The sequence below is a fragment of the Felis catus genome, chromosome C2, assembly GCF_018350175.1.
Source record: "Felis catus isolate Fca126 chromosome C2, F.catus_Fca126_mat1.0, whole genome shotgun sequence".
Lineage (NCBI taxonomy): Eukaryota > Metazoa > Chordata > Mammalia > Carnivora > Felidae > Felis > Felis catus.
In genome coordinates this window covers 146,164,594-146,187,732 of record NC_058376.1, presented here as the reverse complement: position 1 = coordinate 146,187,732, position 23,139 = coordinate 146,164,594, and the positions used below count along the sequence as shown (strand labels likewise).

At 44.6% G+C, this 23,139-nt stretch overlaps 1 protein-coding gene across 2 annotated transcripts in view; it reads right to left on the bottom strand.

The window, feature by feature from the left end:
- The window catches only part of TGFBR2 (transforming growth factor beta receptor 2), a 91,136-nt gene extending 68,356 nt beyond the window's left edge, over positions 1–22,780 (bottom strand). The window contains exon 1 of one of the 2 annotated variants that reach the window (XM_045037729.1): positions 22,034–22,780. In XM_045037729.1, coding sequence (XP_044893664.1) covers positions 22,034–22,127 — 94 coding nt within the window. In that variant the 5' untranslated portion in view covers positions 22,128–22,780. The remainder of the gene's footprint in view (positions 1–22,033) is intronic. The other variant, XM_023260647.2, reaches the window with a different exon arrangement.
- Between the last annotated feature and the right edge of the window lie 359 nt (positions 22,781–23,139).

The following is a 23,139-nucleotide window of genomic DNA, read 5'->3' as shown; positions in this document are numbered from 1 at the left end:
ATCACAGCATAAAGTTCTATCGGACAAACACCGATCTGAAGAAATCCGAACAGACCTGGGCTCCTCAGCTTCCAGGGAGCTCTGAAATCAGAAGCTACAAGGGACATGGAAGGAGAAGTAGGGCAGAGCCAGAAAAGAAGTCCCATGGGGAAGAGACTGGCTTGGACGTCGTTTGTAATTAATGGTCCACCCTGGCTTCTTTTTTTTTTTTTTTTTTTTTTTTTAAGCTTATTTTATTTATTTTGAGAGAGAGAGAGAGAGAGAGAGAGAACACACGGGAGATGGAGAGAGAGAATCCCAAGCAGGCTCTGCTTTATCAGTGCAGAGCCCAATGCGGGGCTCGAACTCACTAACTGTGAGATCATGACCTGAGTGGAAACAGGAGTCGGATGCTTAACCAATGGAGCTACCCAGGTGCCCCAACATTCCATCCCGACTTCTTAAGGGATGTATTATATATGAAATGACTGGCTATCTGTAGTATTACTGCTGAGGTAGGGACAGGAGACAATTAGGGACAGGGACTAGATCTCTTCAGTAAACCCATAAGCCATGAGTGGCAGCAACAGAAGGTCCCAGAAGTGAGAAAAATGGACCAAACTAGGTTTGCAACAAGCTGAAACCTGTAGAGGCTCAAGTCAGCTGGCACGACCTCTCAAAATGCAAATCCCTGTGCCTAAGATAAAAGACTGTTTAAAAAAAAAGAAAAGTGAGGCTCATCTGACTCCTAAGGTATCAAGTAATTCTTATTAAGCCCCATTTCAATGACTGAAACATAATGCAGAGCCGAGGCGCACAGATTGAGTTTCCAGTCAAAGCCTACATAAGCCTAAAGCAAGGAAATTAACATTTTAGAAAAAATACTGGCTTCTTTTCCAAGGTTTTTTGGAGGGTTTAAGTCACGGCATGCCAAGTAAGGCTGAGTTTCTAGAACAACGTAGCTGAGAGGTGACCAATGGTGGAGAGAATTTATTCACAAGGGAAAATCCCAATGCCCTCAGGGAAAGCCACCTTGCTAGACTCTTCTGATGGAAGCTAAATCTAATTAAAAGCATTCCTCCAGGGCAAGTTTTCTCCTTGGAGATTTCTACCTGCCTCTTTAACTTCTCTTTATCCAGTATTTCCAGGAGGAGTTTGAATGTTTCATAATCCCTACCGCTCCACAGGCATTGACGTTAAGCATATTTTTTTCTCCCACAAAATAATACTATTTTTATAGCCCTTTTAAGATTAAAACTAAAAACACAGATGATAAAAGAGGCCCCGGCTGGATCCTCCTAGAACAAAGTATTATAATTAAAGCGTACTACACTAAAGAGTATTTTCGTAAACATTAGAATATCATATATCCAAGACAGAAACAGCCTACAATTCCAAAGTACAGGACTGGAAAGGTATAAATAATGTAATCTGCCTATGATTATAGGTGCTAAGAAATTATCTGATTGTGCTTCATCAGAGGACTTGAAGGGAATGAGGATTTTAAGGATATTCTATAACTGTTCTGTCCATGACGGAAGCCAATAGCCACAGGCGGTCATTTACATTTAAGTGTAACTGAGATAAAATATTTAAAACCCAGTTCCTTAGCTGCACCGGCCACATTTCAAGGCACAGGTGGCTAATGGTTAGCACAGTGGAGAGCACAGACATTAGATATTGTCACCACTGCAGAAAGTTCCAGCAAACAAGTGCTTGCTCTCTAAGAGGGCTATACAATTTGTCCCAATGTTGTCATGGTGATTATGAAGTAAAAAGCTCCCTAAATACCACATTTCTGAGCTATTGGCATCGTTCTCCACTCTAGTAAATTCCTTGCAGTGGTTTATATACGTTGTCCAATCAATCCAACCTCCCTAGTCTCAAGCCCATTAAAATGGCATTAGATATAATAAATAAAAGTATTCCATTGAGGCTCTACCCAACTGAAACTCTAAATTCTTCAGATTTCTAAAAGTATGAGGCAGATGTTGGAGATACTTGGGGTGTGAACACGTCAGGAAAGCATCTATAAGTGAGGTCTGGCAAAAGAAAGTGCCCCCTTGGAATTAATGAATTTGTGCCCCTGTTTGGTTTGTTCATACCTCATTCCAGAAGAGTCGGCAGACTACTTTGTATGGAGCGAGATCAGCACAGAACCTAAAGATAAGGTGGAGACAGTAGAGGTTCTGCGATGCTTAAGAGTTTCCGCCTATATCTTCTGAGGTCCAACAGAAGAACTGTTCTTTTTTTTTAAAAAAACCATTAAGTGCCGGTGATGACACCCTAACCCTGATGTGGGATCAGAATCCAGAAGGGTGCAGGTGCTGACCAGGTGCACAGGCAGGTTGGGATGGGTTCCGCTGCCCTCTGCTAGCTGCAGAGGCATGAGAGGAAAAGAGAAGAAAGGCATTCACAGCCTTCCCATCACAAACGTCTGGCCTGGGGATGGTTCGATTACGTCCCTGCTTACAATCTGCCAGTGACTCGGAGAATTAAGCCCAACTACATGGCCTGGCATTTAAGGCCCCGATGATCTGAGCATCTTTCTGCTGAACGACGCCTTATCAGAACCCCTATGATATGTTCACCCTTTCTTCCTTCTCCACCCCCAGCGTGTCCGCCTCCGCGTAACGTCTACCATCCCCAACGTGGTCTGCCCAGGCCTCAGGGAGAGGGCAGTGCCTCTGCCAGCAGCTGGAAAGGAACTCAGAGAATGGCCTCTCCAAGGACACCTGGCATCTGACACCTTCCCCAAGGAGAGGCCCAACTCAGTGAGTGTGCCGACTGTCCGCTCTGGAGGGGGAGTCGCTCGGGAGAACCGGAAGAGTCCTGGGTGTGGTTGCTGGGTATACACTGCAAGCAGGCATCCCCCCAGCTTCCCTTGGTTCCCTCGAAGCAGGTGCACGGATACAACCACTGAGGAGGGCCCAGCGCTCCGATTCCTTCGGCCTTGGCTTTTAACCACCTGTACTGTGAGACAGGCTTTTAGATGGGTGTGTGTTTAACCCCACTCTGCCGATGAGTTTCCAGAAGTAAAGGGATTTTGATTCTCCCCTCATTCTCCAACAAAGCCTTGCCCTTATTTGTTAATACTGGATTTAGAGTCAGGAGTCATAAATGGTACTACTTTGTTGCGGGACATTAAGTGAACCCGTCGACTTCTCTGTGCAAATTCTCCATTTGTAGAAATCAGTCTGTCTCAACCTGGGTTCCACAACAGAATCATCGGGGGATCTTTTAAAACAATTATCGATGCTCGGGCCCTCCACCAGGGCGAATGCATCAGAACTTCAGGCGTTTGGCTCAGGCACTGGGATTATTTTAAAAGCTCCCCATATGATTCTAATGTGCAGCCGGAAGTAAAAAAAGTAAATACAGCTCAGGAAAGGATTTATTGTGTATGGAGTGAAGAGCTAAACAGGAACAAGCTCAGGGGTTAGAGATAGGGAGCAAGGCAGTCTGCGAGAGAGGAGGGCCTGCCTGCAAACCATGCCTCTCAACTTGGCCTGGCTGCAGGGAAAGTCGCACACTGCATTATTAACAGAACATTTTTACCAACGTACACGGGTTGGGTCAAACCCAACCCAAGTGATTTTCTTACGTGACTCAAACTCCAGTAATGTTTTGGGATAGGGCAGGGATCGTAAACATAATCGGTCCCAAGGCATTTGGTTGCTGTTGTACAAATTCTCCCTTGGAAGGTCATTTTTATTTATTTTTTGTTTTTCTTTTTTTAATGTTTATTTATTTGTTTTGAGAGAGAGAGAGAGAGAGAGAGCATGAGCAGGGGAGAGGGGGAGAGAGGGAATTGTAAGCAGGCTCCACACTGTCAGCACAGAGCCCCATGCCCGGCTTAAACTCACAAACCGTGAGATTGTGATCTGAGCCAAAATCAAGAGTCAGACCCTCAATCAACTGAGTCATCCGAGCCAACTGAGCCAGGCACCCCTGGAAGGTCATTTTAGGTTAATTTTTTAGTAGGGATTTTACATATTCCTATGTTTTTAAAGGGTGGAAATCCTTGGTCAATCACCAAGGGCATGAGTTTGAAGGGAGATCTGTTTGAAGACCTAAGGGGCAGGTTTCCTGAGAAAGCTGAATTTCTAAAGGGCTTTGACTCCACAAGGCAAAATGAATAATGACTTCAAAAAGTCCAACATAAGAAAGTGTTATCTCCTTTCAGATGCACTACCAAAGGAGTTAATAAGATAAACAGCTCCTAGATCAGAGTTCGCGGTTGTGGACACGTTTTTCCTTCAGATAATCACAAAGCTAAATAGATAGAACACACAAAAAAATAAGTTTTAAGTCAATATAGTCCTACAGCTTAACTTCTCTTCCTTGTCTCTGTGGTATTATTTTCTTTCTTACTCCACTTAACAGATATATACTGAGTACTATCTTACCAGATCTGAAGAAGGATCACCTCTGAGATGTTCACAATTTGAATATTCTTCTAAATACAGTTACATCTGCCTTAACAGGAATCGGTATGCACAAATTACCATTTTTAAAAGGATTATATAATAGGTAGTATTCTAGAAGATCTACCATGAAATCCCTTTTAAACAAGAAGTACATGAAAAGTAACACTGAAATCCATTCTAATTTGAAGAAGATCTGATTCTAATATAAATTCATGAACCCAGTCATTACTTAACGAAGATCATCTTTTCTAGGAAATTTTCCCAGAGATGGAAAGATCAGAATAATCCTTCGTCCCAAGTCCACTGGAAAAAAAAAAAAAAAAAGAAAAAGAAGAATGGTAGAAAAGAAGAGAAAGAAGTCCATACTATAGTGTGGGAGCTGATTTGATTTGTTTCCTTAACCAAAATTAAGTAAAACGACATCATGACTCAACTTCTCTTTTTATGTTGTGGGGGAAATGACATTTCTAGAACAAATTGCAGGCAAGCAGGAGTGTCCGTTAGCTTTGTGTAGCTTGCAAGCTGAGTGCAGTTTCTGCCAGTCAAGGTCATTCTTTACCATATCCTTTGAAAATGTCAGTCAAATAAGTCAGCTTTGCTACTCCTCAAGATAGAAGCTACTGTATACAAAAGTAATTTATTTTTTTCCTTTTATTAATTTCTTTAAATAGTTTATTGTCAAGTTGGCTCACATACAGTGTATACGGTGTGCTCTTGGTTTTAGGGTACAAAAGTAATTTAGGATATCCAGTAATACTGGATGCCTGTGTTTCTTGTGTTCTGCCAGTCAAAACAATCTTGTTCTTCTCCGTATCTTTACTCAGACATTGATCTCTAAGAAGTTCTGGGAAAGGAAGCCAAGGACAATACTTGACCTCTATGCCTATATGGTGAAAACACACCCTTCCTGTGTGATTATGGGAAGCATCCCAAAACTCTGAAGACGAGCACAACTACAAGACTGTGGCAAAGCCATAGTCTTTTATAAATGGCGACATGTGCCTACTGGCAATGGTGATATAACCCTCGGGAAGGCAGACCGCATGGTGTTTAAGAGAAAAACTGCCCTACAAGAAAAGGAGAACGAGAAAAATAACTCATTATACAGCTTCAGCTCTAGGAAGACCGGTGACAAAACCCTCAAAGAAGTGTATCTTGAAGGAGGGTATTCGCCAGTCCCAAACATGGTTTCCAATTTTTGAAGCAAAAAACAAGGCTTCTGAAGTCAACCCTACGATCCCGTCTTCCTCAATTTGGCTACTGAAATATAAAAACATGACAGGACCATAGCGTTTGTCTCACATTTTCTTAGAAATTAAGCAGCCAGGGGTACGATGACTAAACGATGGTAAAATGACAAAAACACACACCTTGTGATGCTTTACAATGCCTTAGATGGTTTCATCTTTCTGGGCTTCCATTTCCATATTATTGGTAAAACAGGGTAATTATACCCACTCAGAGGGTCTTTTCCAAAATGAAATATGATATCCAGGTGAAACTCTTTTACAGATAATAAAGCACTCTATTAACATAAGGGATTATTTAAAAATTGTTATAACCAGACATGGTCAATATGTTTTCTTCAAAGTTATCAGACTAGACTCTTTTCCCCACTGGTACTCTTTCCCCCGTAAGTCTCAGAACTCATAAAGTTATTCAAATCACTGCTCGTTTCTGTTTTCCTGACACTAGTTTTTTATCTGCCTGGACAAGCTGGCAAATGACTATTTTTACGATGTTTGTTGTGCTTTTCATCTTCATTTAACAGCTATTTGAACAACAAAAGACATTTTCCGTGTTCCCAAGAGATATGCACAGGGAGGGCTGTGGGCAGAAATGTTCACTACAATCAGGACGTTCTACCGCAGCCCTGGTCACTGCGGATAAAGGGCACACGAGTGGCTTTCGACCAGCACAATCATCAGCTGCTCACTCTGATCCCTTCTTTTTCCCCTAACTTCAAAGACACTTCAATTCAGAGAGCACGAGTGCCAAGGTGGGCTCTGTGGTCACTTTGTGTAACAAGGGAAGTAGATTTAAGATCAGGGACACAGGATCAATCAGACATTCAGGGGCTCCCTCTAAATACTCCTTTATTATTATTATTATTATTATTATTATTATTATTAACTGACGTATACTCAACATACAATATTGTATTAGTTTCAGGTGTACAACACAGTGATTTGACAATTATATACATTATCAAATGCTCACCGTAACTCACTTTCACATACGTTTTATTAAAGTATTGATTGTAATCAAAACAGTACTTTGTATCAGAGCTCACGATGAAGATTCCCTTCCCAGAACTTAAAGATGAATTACAGAACTCTCTATGAAAAGAGAGAGAGAAGAAGAAAACTGTTTTGATTAGCAGAAGATGACTAACAGAGGCATCTAACATTTAGTCAATTGCTTTTAAGAGGAGTTATACCTTGAGGAGTAACAAAGCCAGTGAGCTCCTAACAGAGTTAACTGTAGCTCCAACAGTTATCCAACAAGTAAATATGAAACTATTAGGAAACTAGATTCCTTCCTTGGCCCTGAAGATAAGTATTTCATTAATAAACTGGTAACAGGAGACGCTCTGGGTTTGACAAAATGCTTTGCACAGTGCTGCATAACCGATTATATAATTGCCACAAACATCCTCACCAACTTCATCGTCAAAATCTTGAAAGATAAAAGATTTTCAGCAGTTTTGAAAGCTAACCAACGTCCATCAAATTAAAACCATTTCCTGTAAGTGCAACGGAATATTAAGACATAAAATTCTTATTTCATCTCCCTTTCTCCCTAGATAGAACAGAAAGGGCATTGCTAGCCATGCCTAATGCTATGAACTCATGGGTAGCTCCAAAATTTCCCTGGAGGAGGGGGGTCTATGGGTGACAATCCAGCTGGAAGAGAGCTAAGGGCCATGTCTACAGCCTTTCCAGAAGGTGCAGCCAGGAGTCATCTTTGCAATATGGGATGTCCTCCCTTGGGGAGGTGGAAGGGTGTTTTCGGACACTCTCCATTGCACTAAGACTCCTTCATTCAACTGTCCCTTCCCCAACTATCCCAATGGCAGGAGATAACCCACAATTCATAAAAATGAAAGGCAGGAGTGGCAAAAATAAATAAATAAATAAAAACCTGTCCTGAGTCTGATGGCATTATGATTTCCTTTATGACTTTTTCTGGCTTCTATAGTCACAACACGTTGGGCCCTCTACAAAAGATTCACACACAAGAGGATAAATGAACCAAAGGCTGTCTGTGACGGACGGAAAAACAACAGGCTATAACACCCACAGACTATAGCTCCCCCAAGTTCACAGAAGCTAAAGACCGAAGACAGGGGATCCTCCACTGCAAAGAGCAACTTACATGCGTCAGATGGTTTAAAATTTCCCACAAGCCCAAGGTTCCCTCAAGGTGGCAATAAATGACAAGACCACTGATGACACGCTTGGTGGTGAAAGGGTAAACAGTCTAGAAAAAAATATTTAAATGTATATAAAAAAATATCTATAGTTAATATTATAGATATAGATCTATCCATCCCATCTTGGATTTATAAGCAGTTTCCCTGGTCGTTAAAAGTAATAAATTCTAAACAGCAACTACCTTTCAGTGAGAATACACACTGAGTGCCAGGAAAAATCAGACAGAAGGTTCTCCCTCAAAGAATTTTCATTCTAATAAGGGGCACATAATACAGCCAAGAGTAGCTTGGCCACCAAAGCCACCTGAGTGTGGAAGCCAGGCCTGTTAGAGAGGCTGCAAAGAGGAGAAAGAAAGGAGATCTGACGGGATAATAAACTGAAAACCCAACAGAGGGAGTGGCATTTGGTCAGGCATTATTTCAGCATGGTGGAGGTGTTGTAGGACATGGGTAGAGAATGGGAAAACGTGGGGGAGCAGAACAGTCAAACACAGAAAATCTAAAAGCAAAAGGATGTGTGAGGAGACCAGTCTGAATGGAACCAGGGTCCATAGCATGCTTGAGAGAAGAAGGGGAAATGGGGGAGAGGACTGGCCTCATTCACACACGCAATCATCAAACCCATCCTGTGAGTCTTAGGAACCATCAGTGAGTCTTAGGAACCAAGGATACTGATGCAGCGCCTGACCTCAAACAGAAAGCAAGGGCCATGTAATCAATCCCCGAGATCGACAGAGAAGATCCATGGAAGGCTTTCTAGCAGGGGTCACTTGTTCAAAATGAAGTCTGGGGAGAAGATTTAACTGATGGCCATGTATATTTATTAAAGAGAAAAGGGACAGAGGGTGTCCATGGGCAGAAACCACTGAGCTTCTTACAGATGGCAGAAGGTAAGAGTTCAGATTTTCATTATGATAGCATGATTTAAGAGCAAATATGAAAGCAAATGGTTACGCATTTCATGTCATCAGGTTCCTGTTGTAAATAAACATCTGCTTAAGAGATTCGAGGTATTAAGATTTACAGTTATTCTGCTGAATACGTTGACATTTGATATAAAAGGCAGCAACATGAGATACAAGTTTCAAAGGAACGTTTTTTCAGTTTTTTGTTTATTTTGGTTTTTGCCAAATACAGTTAAATAGTCAAGAAGAAGAAAAAAAGTCAGAAGATAAAGTTATTTGAAAAAAATAAGATCAGGAAGAGGTATGAGAATTGGTTGTTGTTGTAACTGCTAGTGACCCAAAATTCTTAAAGATGAAAGTAACCAAGGTGCAAAAAAAAAACTGCCTTATGGTAAATAAAATACAGACACCAATCACAGAAAAAGCCCATGGTGGTGCTTAGAACATCTAAAATAAATGTTGATGGATTCAAGAAAAATTTGGTGAGTTCTCACTCAGCATCAACCAAATAAGTTTCTCAAGGCAAAAGAATTTTTTTTTTAATGTTGAAGAGGAAAACCATGTCCCGAAAAACCGGGCATTTATTCATTACTTTACTGGGTACATACTTTATATACAGCACAGTGCTACCCACTTTCAGAAATGCCAAGGTATGATAGCTCTTAATTAAGGCCTACAAATGTCAAGGTAGTCTGTGATTAAAAGCCTAATGAGTAAACGTGATAAATGCCATGAGTTCAGCAGAGAAATGGATCCCTGGGATCTTGGTTGTTGGTCAATGGTAGAGCCATGGAAGACGCTTTGGGTAAACAGGGTGAAACTGACTCAGTAATTGACCTGAAGCCCTGTCAGAGCATTCCGTCTGCTAGCCTCAGAGCATTAGTTACATATGGTTTAAAGGGGGACTTGTAGCTAGGAAGGACTCAAAACACCCTCCGAAAACCAGGAGCTACTACTCCCTGGAATCCTTCTCCTCCTCAGTGGCAGAAGCAAGTCTGATCTGATCTCCCAAAATCACTGTAGATCCTTTGACTCCTCTGTGCAAAATGCTCTAATGCTACCGGAGCAGGACTTCTCAAGTATGTACATGAATCACCCCGGGATCTTGTTAAAATGCAGATTCTGGACCACCCGTTGAGTAGCCAGGTATTAGAACATCTTCAGCTGCTGTTATCAGGGGATGATGTAAAAGCAATGTTTTGGTGTCAGAATGCTTGAGCTCAAGATCTGAACCTCAACCTGTATTATAACACATGAAAAGTAGATGTTAAATGAGGTTCGTGAAGGGGTGAGCAACTAGGACAAGCAGGGCTTGATGGAGGTGATGGAAAACAGAAAATAGCAAAAAAGGTAAAGACTGGTTGGCCTGTGGCTCCTTGCAGTAAATAAACGGGTGATAAGAGGCAATAAAAATTATACGATTAATTATAATAGAAATGAGAAGAATAAGAGAGTGCTCAGGATGGGCTGAGACTGTTAGAAAGTATTTTACAACAATAGGATTTAAGGGATTCCACAATGTGACCGTGGGTTTTTTTTTTTTTCCTTTTCACATATTTGAGGTCAAATTTTATCCACATTTTCCCCCAATCCTATGGGTTTTGGGGAACATATAAAAGTGAGATGTAGTAATAAGATAGTCATTCAAAGGAATAGTTAGAAGATTCCTCTTTTGTGCTAACTGGTGTCTGCAGACACTACAGAAATGCAATTACGGGGCTCATAGCTACTCTTCTGCCTAAAAAAAGCAGTCTGCAATCTGCCAATCTGTAGCAAATTCTGTCTTTTCTGAGACTATGTTAAGAAAAGTGGTAGAGAAATCTTTGAAAGGCAGGAGAAGACTAAATATATTCAGACAAGTTTCCTTTCTCTTCCCAAAAAACCCATAGAAGCTCCTTTAGGACGTTCTTTTCCTAGACACAGCAAAGCATTTCATAATTCTCTTCCTCAGGAAAAGCCTTCCCAGACATTGTAACCAATTCAGGGGAAAGGGGGAATGAGAATGCCATAATTAACCAAAGAGAAATGGTATTACCACCAAAACCAAGTAAGCCTTTTCTTCAGCAAGGAAGAAGTGCTAGGTTCAAGTAAACATGCTATTTAGTCAGGGTGTATGCTCAGGCACCTGTACCAAGAAATTTTCAAAATAACTATGGTTTCTTTTTCTTTTTTCAAGAGTAGTCATCTCCAACAAACTCCAAGTGGATGTTTATCTGTCAGTTCTGACCTGTCATGACTTTTGAGTTTTCTGCTTAGATTAGTTAAGGATTATGTTTTCTAAGTCAGTTTCAATGATTTCCTCCACTAAGCTACAAAATGAAACATTTCAAAACAGAAAAAAACTGGAAATATCATCTAGTCCAATTCTTGCCACTGTATGTAGAAAAAAATTAGACCTAGTGGGGCCGAGGGACTTAGGCAAGTCACCCAGACACTTTGGTTGTCATAAGACACTTTAGTCTTCCTCAGCTGTCTCCCAGGCAGAATCTTCACTCAAACTAACGGTCAGATCTGGGTTTCATTCAAGATCAAGGTTCTGTGATAATTACATATTTACAATTTCTTTTCTACTTGGCATGGGGCCTCCAAACTAGGGAAGTGATGAAGGGTTTAGCTAAGCGTGGAGTGGGGGGAAGTTTGGGTTTGGTGATGTAACAATGCAGACTTCAGTCTCTGTTTGTATGGGGGTGGGGGTGGGGAAGGAGGCACTTCTATTTACTTTTTAGGCCAAAAAGCAAATCCTACCATTAAGCATAGAGTTGGATCTTGTGAAGCTTTTAAATTTCAGGGCATTTTTTTAAGAAAAGAATACAAAAATTAAAAATAGAAATTTAGGTATGAAAGCAAATATTTAGGATTTAAAATGGCATCTTACAAGTTACAAATTTTACAAAGCTACGAATACCACAAACATGAAATTAAAAAAAAAAACAGTTTTTATTAACTGACATACCTTTGAAATATTTTTGCTACCTTTTTTGATTGCATATTCTTTGATCACCTCTTCCAATGATATTTTACAATATTCTCTATAGAGATAATAGAAAAATAATTCAGGGGTGCCTGGCTGGCTCAGTTGGTTAAGCATGACCTTTGGCTCAGGTCATGATCTCACGGTTCAGGAGTTTTAGCCCCGCCTCGGGCTCTGTGCTGACAGCTTAGAGGCTGGAGCCTGCTTAGGATTCTGTGCCTCCCACTCTCTCTACTCCTTCCCTGCTCATGCTTTGTCTCTTTCTCTCTCACACAAATAAACATTAAAAAGAAAGAAAGAAAGAACTCAATCTTTGCTCTAGAACTGTTGATCAGAATTTGTAATTTTTTAAAAAATATTTAAACTTATTTATTTTGAGAGAGAGAAAGAAAAAGCAAAAGCAGGGGAGGGACAGAGAGAGAGAGAAAGAGAGAGAGAGAATTCCAAGCAGGCTCTGCACTGTCAGCGTGGAGGCTGACACAGGGCTTGAACTCATGAACCACAAGATCATGACCTGAGCCGAAACCAAGTGTTGGACACTTAACAGACTGAGCCACCCAGGCGCCCCTGTAATTTATTGTTTAATAGCTTGGAAAAAGTTTATTTCAGCTTCGTAAGTCATTTTAAGTGATATCCTATAAATATTTGAATTGCCTCTAAATTTGGGAAAACCTCCATCAAGTTTCTTTTATACGTGAGCTGTGATATTTAGGGCACCGCAAGATATCTTAAATATTCTTCAACTTGATGACGCTCGCTAACCACATTGCCAGTCCCCCTTCCAGAGCCAGAGATGGGCCTATACCAAGGATAAGCCTTGCAAGTTACATCCCACCTTGGCACACCATATATATTCCCTACATACTTACACATCCTTGAATTCCCCCCAGTCCTTCCAAATAAAGGGCCGGTTTTGCTCCTTGATGACATAAGTATTCCACAATGCATCAATGGATGTATATATTTCATTTTCCTACTGAGGTCACAAGACAGGCATGATGTCTGATTACTTGGCGTATGAATCAAGCACTATTTTATTTAGCTAAAGAGATTAAATGGGATAATAAATGAAAAAAACACTAAAGCGTCATAAAAATGTTGGATATAATCATTATTTTTCTCAGCCTCTATGTCCCCCCCCCACCCCTGCTACAACAGAGAAACTACTTATGTCAATTTAGGCAGCCTCACCTTCGTATAGTATGTAATGTAACAACTGGGAAGCCAGGTGTCTAAACCAAACCATCTTGGTTCCAATCCCAGCATAATCATTTGCTACCCAGGCAGACTTTGCTAAGTTTCCTAAACTCCGGAGGACTTATAATGAGCATTATAAAATCTACCTCATAGAGTTGTTTTGAAGGTTAACTAATAGAGGGGCGCCTGGGTGGCTCAGTCGGTTGAGCATCCCACTTTGGCTCAGGTCAGGACCTCACAGTTTGTGGGTTTGAGCCCCGCATTGGGCTCTGTGCTGACAGCTCAGAGTCTGAAGCTTCTTTCTTCATATTCTATATCTCCTCTCTCTCTGCTCTTCCTCAACTCGTGCTCTGTCTCTCTCTTCCGCTCTCAAAAATAAATAAACATTAAAAAATTTTTTTGAAGGTTAACTAATAGAGATGTGATGCTCAGCATGATCCAGGAAGTAGCAAGATCTCAAGAAGCGAGCTACACACATTATTGGGAAACCTGTTCATGAAGGTTCCTGAATAAAGCTTCCTGGAGAGAGAGAACTTCCTCACGCACAGGGAGCATGAGGCCAATTCGATATCCCTGTGTAGAAAAGTTTCACAGGGTTTTCGGATGGCCAGTCGTATCCACAAACAGCCGAGTGAGTTTCCTCCCAAGTCAGTGAATTCTCTGTAATGATTTACAGCGTTCTCAGATAAGACCTGCTGTGGCCTATGCTCTAAGTATGTACCAGACTTCATATTCTCCTTCGAAACGTTCCTGTTTGTTCTGCCAACTCCCCGGCTCCCCAACATGCATAGTTTGGGCAATCTATACCTTTGACAGGGTCAGAAGGGCTTCTTCCTTCTTAGCACTGTTCTACTGTTCTTGTTTTCCTTACAGAGGCTTGAGAGGGCCATGGATACTCATGTAAAAATATTTACAGTAGTGGAAGAAAACATCTAGATAAGTCTCACCCTGCCCTAGTGTTCCCGACACATGGAGGAAATGCAACTAGGCATTGGGAAATCTTAAAAAAAAAAAAATGTATACATGAAATAGCACACAGAACAAGTCAAATGAATAGAACTAAAGTTTCCTTCAAGAAAATACTATGAGAAACTGAACTGCACACAAAAAAAAATACGTTATAATTACAAACAGAGTCTTAGCTTTTTCATGAATGACCAGTCTCTCCAGGGAAAATATAATACAATCCACAAAAACTAAGTTTGTACCCCACACCTCTGCAAAGGAATGTTCTTGAGGCCAGATGCATCCCCAGCACTGGAAGACCCAGGGCCAGGACAAATAGAGGCCCACACACCACAGGTCAAAATACTGGAAGTTCTAAATTAAGCTGAGAAACTATTCAGTAAAATAGGTTTTGTCCTACTTCCACTGACAAAATATATCTTCATCACACTTTGCAGGACCAAGTATCATTTTAAAACTCTTGAACTACTCAAATCCCTCCCTAGAACTGGGTATTTTGGGTAAACATTGTCCGGGGCCTGGCCAACAACATAGCTTCCTCTTCCCACTGCCCCTTCCATCCTACATCAAGAGGGACCTTGTAAGAGATGTACAGACACACAAAGCTGTAACACTCCCCTGAACACACCCCCTACACACACAGCTGCCCCTTGGCCATCGCTCAGGTGCACAGACTAGTGGCTATATGGGCCCTCACCAAAATGGGCCAAAAGGTCCATATAGTCTGTCAAAGCTAACAGGGCCATCTGGACAGCGAATTGTGGTTCCCAGGTACCTGAAACGTGATCTAAAAGAGGGAGGAGTTTGGATTCAGAGGCCCAGAGTCTCCTCACCCCATGGACAAGGGGTCTGACTTGAGAAGAATAAAGGTAGTGCCCTCTACAACCAAGGGCAGAGGACCCTTTTGCCCATACACTAGGCCTATATTTTAACTGAGCTGAAATAAACTGGGAGGGGGAGGAGATCTCATCACAAAGGAAGGAAGAAAGAAAGGAAGGAAGGAAGGAAGGAAGGAAGGAAGGAAGGAAGGAAGGAAGAAAGAAGGAAAGGGAAAGTGGAGGAGGTGAGGAGGCAAGGAGGGAAAGAAGTGGAGGAAGGAGGGGAGGAAGGAGGGGAGGAAGGAGGGTGGGAGGGAAGGAGAGAGGGAAGGAGGGAGGGAGGGGGTGAGCGAGCTGCATATTTTCAGAGCAGACAGTCTTTCCCACTCACAGCCTCACTAGTCATAGGCACTTAGTCTGCAGCTAGAGCCACCCTAAAGAGCTGTGCTTCAGCCCCATAAACAAAACAAAGATGCTAGGGAACCCATGAGAGCCTAAGCAAGCCATGCTGAGTTGACTACATGTAAGGAGGCAGTTGCTTCCTGCTGAGTGCCAAGACCTAAAAAGCTGATCATAGCAAGTAAAAGGCCGGAACTTATCATGAGGAGAAGAATCTTAACCACCTGCAAAGCCTTCAGATTGGGTGGACCTCAACAGTCGAATCTTCCCCGTTTGGTATGCCTGATAAAGTCTGTTCCTTCTGCTCTCACCAACAGTCATTTGCGGCCTGTACGCAGAGGCTGACCCTACGTGCCTGGAATTTGGGCAGAGGCCCCTTCTGCCCACACGCTAGGCCTGGATGGTGCTTGTCCAATCGCCGCCAACAGTCAAACCGTGGGTCACATGAAGGCCTCTGCGATCAGACTAGAAGAGTAGAGTTTCCTTGCAAAGAGACTGCCCTATCTTGATTTTCTGTAGTACAAAGAGAGTCAGGAAGGAGGCAGATCACGTAAGCAGAGCAAATCATGAAATCAGAAGCACTGAACTGATCCTATCAGAGGGTCAGTTTCCCCTTGCTGAAACACGGGGACTCTTCACCCCCCCCCCGAACTTCCATCTCAACTTCTGTACTCAGAAACACCACGTAAACGAGCCTAGCAGCGTGCAAGCCGGGCAAACTTTGAATACACACACACACACAAACCTCGAGTGACCTTGAGCAGACTCCATCTTCCCCATTTATAAATAAAGATAGCAGGCTTCTTCTGAAGATTAAATTAGATCGGCCACGTCAAGCAGCCGGCTGCGAGCAGGTTTTCAAATGCTGGTTTCCCTCCTCCCCACTTCTCCCTGAAATGAGCTAATGTGCCCGCTCGGCCTTCTAAACCCTCCTGACATGCCAGGCAAGGAAGGAGAATGATCGCGGTGCCCAGGTCAGACGCAACAGTACACGGGGGGTGGGGGGAGGACGGGACACAACATTACACGGAAAACAGGTAGCACAAAACGCGTGGTGAGTGTTCTTACTGCTAATGCTTCTCTGCTAAGTCACTTCCCCTGAGAATCATGCGTTAAATCGGCCAAAGCTGTAAGTGAGGACCCAGAGAGCGGAAGGTAACAAGGTAGCGCAGTTATGCTTTTATGTGGAAATTGGCTAAATAATGCCATGCTCTAGCCAGGAAGTAGGTTTCCTCTGCACCCTATTTTAAACTGTTTTGGTGGTTTGCATCAGACCTAAATAACATCCACACAGCTCTGCAGCAGAGAGAGACTGCTCGAGGGCCACTCTGTCCTTAGACCAACTCTGCGTCACTGCTTATAAACCAAAACATAAAACCCTGATGAAAAAAGAAACTTAAAAGCTATATTTAGATTTCAGCACTTCATTTTTAATGAAAGTCTCCTTTCGACAACCTTCTAGAACAAAAAAAAAAAAAGGAGAGAGAATTCAGGATTTACTGGAGAATTTCTTCGGTGGAAACCCTAACGTTTTGGAAGGGCTTAGAATGCCTAATGCTAATTCAAAATGCATAGCTGAAGGGACTCGATGAGAACTTTCCTTCATGCCTTGTCAGAAGTTGAAGCCTCTTATCCCATATCTCACCAGAATAAGAAAACAAGAACATAGGATAAAACCAGCCACACTGCCCACTTAGATCAGAGCCCAAACGATTCCTTTCCTTTTTAAATGTTTATTTATTTTTGAGAGAGAGAGACCGAGAAAGCAGGGAGGGGCAGAGAGAGGGGGGTATAGAGGATCTAAAGTGGGTTCTGTGCTGACAGCAGACAGCCCGATGTGGGGCTTGAACTCATGAACCAAACTCACAAACTCTGACCTCAGCCGACGTCAGAAGCTCAACCAACTGAGCCACCTAGGCAGCCCGGAGCCCAAACTATTCTAACCAAAAGTAAGATCTTACCATTCAGACAAACTCCCAATACATAGTGATTGCCTGGTTGTTAAAATGCTTGGCCTGGATTATACCAGCAGCTCAGCTCAACATTTCCTGGGTGCTAAGGTCTTAGCTCAACCTGAGGTTGAGGTTTCTTTAGGCAGATGACATTTGAGCAAAGTGTTGTTGTTGTTGTTTTTAAGTTTATTTATTTTGAGGGGCGGGGGGAGAGCATGAGCAAGGGGCAGAGAGAAAGGGAGAGAGAATCCCAAGCAAACTCTGTGCCATCAGACAGAGCCCAACACGGGACTTGACCCCACGACCCTGGGATCAGCCCTTGAGCAGAAGTCAAGAGTCAGACAGACGCCTAACTGACTGAGCCACCCAGGTACCTCTACACTTGAGTGCAGTCTTTTTTTTTTTTTTTTTTAACGTTTATTTATTTTTGAGACAGAGAAAGAGCATGAATAGGGGAGGGTCAGAGAAAGAGGGAGACACAGAATCTGAAACAGGCTCCAGGGTCTGAGCTGTCAGCACAGAGCCTGACGTGGGGCTCGAACCCACAGACTGTGAGATCATGACCAGAGCCGAAGTCGGACGCTCAACCGACTGAGCCACCCAGGGGCCCCTTGAGTGCAGTCTTAAAGACAAGGGAAAGTTATTCAGGGAGCAGGAGGTGTGAGCAGAGAGCAGCTTGAACAAAGACACTAACTAAAAGGGCTAAACTATTCAGGGCGTGTGTATACAGGATGACAGGGGTACACTGGGAAACTGTGACACTTGGTGGGATGCAAAGTCTCAGAATCAAAGGACAACCAGATCATGGAGCATCTTGTGAGGCCTGATTGAGGACTTAATAATAATGAAAGCTGCTATTTATTGAGCATTTACTATGCTGTGGGCACTGTGGTAAGCACTTCAAAGCTTTATTTCATTTCATCTTTACCATGGCTCCATAATCCCCATTTTATAAATGAGGGAGGGCACTGAGGATGAGAGAGGAAGGATTCTACATCAGGCGACACAGCCAGTAAGCAGGAGGTGGTTCTGGAACCCAGAAGGCCTCGATTCCAAAGCTTGTATCTCTAAGCCTGTCCTCAAAAGAAAGACTGGATGGGCATATTGGGTCTACCACAATGGCTACAGAGTGGGGAACCAGGGTGGCCCAAGTAGGGACCTACAACATGGCAGGTATAGAAAAGGACAGATCAGTGGAAAGAAAAGATGTTCAGAGGGACGGAGAAAAAAAAAACAAACATTCAACAGGCACTCCTATAAGAGCATTCAACAAGCAAACGGGCTTTTGAAAGAGGGGTCTACGAAATAAACCACCAGGGTTCATTAATGCCTCCAAGTGCACAGGGTTAAACTATGTGTCCTTGTTTATGGAGGCCTTTCAAAGTCCTTGCACGAGGCCTTTCACACCCTCCCAAACGTTCTTGCACGAGGCCTTTCACACCCTCCCAAACGTTCTTGCACGAGGCCTTTCACACCCTCCCAAACGTTAAACTCAATGAGAGCAAAGACCAAGTCTCATCTTACTCATTCAGGACAGTGTCCTCAGGTCTGAGCCTGGAGAACATACTCCATAAATACTGAGAAGGCAGAATGAGTACTGGCCACTTTTTACAATGGCCCCAATGAGGTATCATTCTTAATTGGAAAATTAGGGTTAAAAAAAATAAAGAAAAAATTTTAAAGTAGCATTGATAACTAAGGATTGGTAAATTAAAATGGAAACCATGTGTGGCACCTGGGTGGCTCAGTCAGTTAAGCGTTCGACTTCGGCCCAGGTCATGATCTCACAGTTCATGGGTTTGAACCCCGTGTTGGGCTCTGTGCGGACGGCTCGGAGCCTGGAGCCTGGAGCCTGCTTCGGATTCTGTGTCTCCCTCTCTCTCTCTCTCTGTCCCTTCCCCGCTCACACTCTGTCTCTCTCTCTCTCTCTCTCAAGAATAAAGAAACATTGGGGCGCCTGGGTGGCGCAGTCAGTTAAGCGTCTGACTTCAGCCAGGTCACGATCTCGCGGTCCGTGAGTTCAAGCCCCGCGTCAGGCTCTGGGCTGATGGCTCGGAGCCTGGAGCCTGTTTCCAATTCTGTGTCTCCCTCTCTCTCTGCCCCTCCCCCGTTCATGCTCTGTCTCTCTCTGTCCCAAAAATAAATAAAAATGTTGAAAAAAAATTTAAAAAAAAAGAATAAAGAAACATTAAAAAAAAATAAAATGGAAACCTTGTAGCAGTTATGGTAGCTACACAAACTGTAATGAGGACTCATCACCATGGGGTGCTACCTTGATAAAAGGCAATAAATCCAAACTATGATGAGTTTTTTGTATAAACCATAACTGGTGAAAAGTAAGCTGTTATTAAAGGAAGTGGCCTAGGGGTATAAATGTGTTTTCTGAAAAGCAATAGGACCAAAGATCAAATTCCGGGCCTAGCAATCTCTAGTCCCTGACCTTGACAAAGTAAGTACATAACATGATTTTAGGAAAGAAGTTTTATCTGTGTGACACTTTTACCAACACTGAGACCGCCACAGAAATCTCTTGTTAGGGATTTGAAAAGCACAAGTGGCATTTTTCAGATCTGAAGAGTTTTTTGACATGTAAGATTTTCCCCTAAAGAGTAATTACTTGGGGCGCCTGGGTGGCGCAGTTGGTTAAGCCACCGACTTCGGCTCAGGTCATGATCTCACCGGCTCTTGAGTTTGAGCCCCGCGTCGGGCTCTGTGCTGACAGCTCAGAGCCTGGAGCCTGTTTCCGATTCTGTGTCTCCCTCTCTCTCTGCCCCTCCCCCGTTCATGCTCTGTCTCTCTCTGTCCCAAAAATAAATAAATGTTGAAAAAAAACATTAAAAAAAAAAAAGAGTAATTACTTAATTTGGGGCATTCGGGAAGAGTGGGTCTATGAAACAAACAAACAAACAAAAAAGGATTTAAGAACATTTCTTCGAGAAGTTTGTTCTTACACTGAAATCCTTTGCCCACTTATCAGTCTGCCAAACAGAAGATGGGACTTACTTAGGTGACCTAACAAGACACGGTAAACAATCTCATTTCCTCCCATCTTATCACCCATTAAGGTGCTCTGAAAAAGCCTGGACAGTTTACCAGTTATTTTAGAAAAATCCTGAAACCGTTTACTTACATGGAAAATTAAAATGCAAGTGGAAGGTACGTTTCTTGTTTTCATTGTAGCTACCTTCAACCTTCAACTATCCTTGAAAGTGTCATTTCAAATGAATCCAGATTCAAAGTGATTCCTTAGTTCAAATTCGGAAACTTTAATTCCATCAAAGTATGAAACCTGTGGGTTTTGCAAAACTGTTCAAAAGCCCGAATGAAAAGCCAGTAGGCTCTTAAGCTAATTGTTTAAAAATGTGTATACAGATGAAATGAAACGGACTCATGAAGTACTGAGTCTGGAATTTGAAAATTCATAAATCTTATCCTCGTAAACAAAACCTAACGAAATGAGGGCCTGCTGATTTCCTTCTTTCGTAATCTGAAACGAAGAGTTTTAATGACTTTCAACGTACTCGGAAAATGAAGGGTGCTGTTTCAAATCTTTACTAGCAAAACACAGTTCAGTTTTTAAGTGTCTGGAATATAATCAGAGACAGTTGAACATTGTGGTGCTGCAACGCAGGGAAACATCCAAGAATGAAATACTAGGATCTTATTAAACTCAAATGCGCGTCAGGACGTTATGTTTACAACAGTTCTTCTGCCTTATTCCACTGAAAACTCCCATCTCCCTGCCACGTTCCGTATGAAGCATCATTTTAAAAAGTTCTCAGCCCACTTCAAATCCTCTGAAAGGTACCACGTAGAACCCGGCGCTTCTCTCTTCTGGACAAACATAAAGGTCAAGTCTGCCTGTGGCCCCTTGGGAGAAACAAGCAAGCACCTGAAGGTGACGTGGCCTGTGAGATCCTCTACACTTCGTCCCAAATCTACCTACACAAGGCATCTCCAAATCACCGAAGGGGAAAGGCAGTGACAAGCGCTACCAATGAAAGGGATGTAAAACTATCCCAATGTAACCATTTTACAGATGAAGGAACTGAGGCCTTGAAAGGTCCAAATACTCAGTTCACCTTGACCCCAGCTGCAGACACTCAGTTGTCGGAATCACAGCTGCAAAAACTTTAACTTTTAAGGTCCCGGGGGTTCCGCACTTTCCGCAGCAAGTCAGTAAGAACTCAATTCCTGCATTTTTCACCTTCAGAAACCTCTAGGAAGCGTACGGACGGTCAGGAATCGAACCTTTCCAGAACCCATCAACTCAGGGAAGGCAGGGCTGTCTTGCTCCAGGCCCCATCTCCAGCACCCAGCACCTAGTAGGCACTGAGTTCATAATTCTCCGCCTTCCACCTGACCATCTCTGCTCCCCTCCCCGTCCACGCCCAGCCATCAGCGGGGCCAGAGAGCTTTCCTTGGGAAATTGTTTCTTTCCTTGAAACTTGCAGACAGTGACTGCGGGCCGAGAAGCCGGCCTGGGGCGACGTGCGGCGCCTCCCCCGAGCGAAGGCTGGACTCGCTGGCCACTGAGGGGGGTGGCTCGGCCAGACCCGGGTGGGCGCGCGGCTTCGGCCCGGGCCGCGGCGACCCCAGGTGCGCCAGCTGCTCTGGCCGCTCGGCGGCCTCGGCTCCGGGCCGCGCGGCTCCCCTGCCTCCTTCGGATGCCCAAGCAACTTCTCAAACTTCCCTTTCCGGGGGTGGGGGCGCGCCTCGGACGCGGCCGGCGCAACGCCTTTCCTGCCCGCACAAAGGGGGCCCGACGTGCCCCGCGCCCCCTTCCCCTCGAACTTTCCTCCTCTTCTGAAAGAGAAACGCACACCCCGGCGCCCCTCGGGGAGCCGGGCTGCGTGGGTGCCGCCGAGGGAACTTTCCTGTTTCCGCCCGAGCGCCGGGCGCCCGGGGCCGCCTGTCAAGCGCAGCGGGGACCCCCGGCGCCCCGCCGAGCCCGCCTGGGGCGAGGGGGGGGGCACTCACCGGACTTCAGAACGTGCGGCGGGATCGTGCTGGCGATGCGCGTCCACAGGACGATGTGCAGCGGCCACAGGCCCCGGAGCAGCCCCCGACCCATGGCAGCCCCCGCCGCTCGTCATAGACCGAGCCCGGAGCGCAGCGGACGGCGCCTCCCGGAGCCCCGGCTGCGCCCCCGCGCCGCGCCCTCTCGGGACCCTGCGCCGGCCGGCCGGGCAGATGCGCGGGCCAGATGCGGCGCCGCTCGCCAGCCGGGAGGGGGCCTGGAGGCCGGCGGGGCGCGGGGAGGCCCCCGGCGGCCGAGGGGAGCTGCGCAGGAGGCCGGCTCCTGCCCCCGGCGAGTGCGCGCGCGGGGGTGTCGTCGGTCGGTGCGCGCGAGTGACTCACTCAACTTCGCCCGGGCGCCGCGGGGGAAACAGGAAACTCCTCGCCAACAGCTGGGCAGGACCTCTCGCCGCCCGAGAGCCTTCTCCCTCCGCTCGGCTTTCAGCCCTCGCTCTCTCTCCTGCCTGCCAATCACGTCCCTGAGACCGGCCCCTCCGAGGGCTTTGGCAAACTTTCAGCTGCCCCCGCCGCCCTCAGGAGTTGCTGGCTCCGAGCATTTGCCCCCCCGCGTGACTAAGGGCACGCGTCTCAGAAAGTAGCCGAACACAGCGAGTCTGCACGCTTTGCACGAGCTCCCGCACCAAGCATCCTCCCCCTCCGCACACCCCCCTTTGCATTGTTCCCGGGTGCCCCGGAATCGTGTGTTCAGCCCCCCAAGTGCGGCCCCCGCGAGCGGATGCCGAAATCCGAGGCGTGAGCGCAGTTTTGTTTCAAATAAAATAGCAAGCAGTGCCTCGAGAAACTTTTGTTTCGTTGTGAAATGTTTTCCTTACTGTAGGTCCAAGTCCGGAAGTTTTTTTTTTTTTTCCTTCCCCCCCCCCCTTTTTTTTCCCCTCAAGCTTTAATGTGCGTGTTAACCAAATGAGTATCTTGCTAAAATGTAAAATTTCTGATCCAGGCCCCCCAAGCTGCAGCGTTTCCGAGGAGCTCTGGGGTGCTGCCTCCCGTTTTGAAGTGCCCCTTCCTGGGGGGTGGGGGTGGGGGTGGGGGCGCTTCAGTGAGTGGGA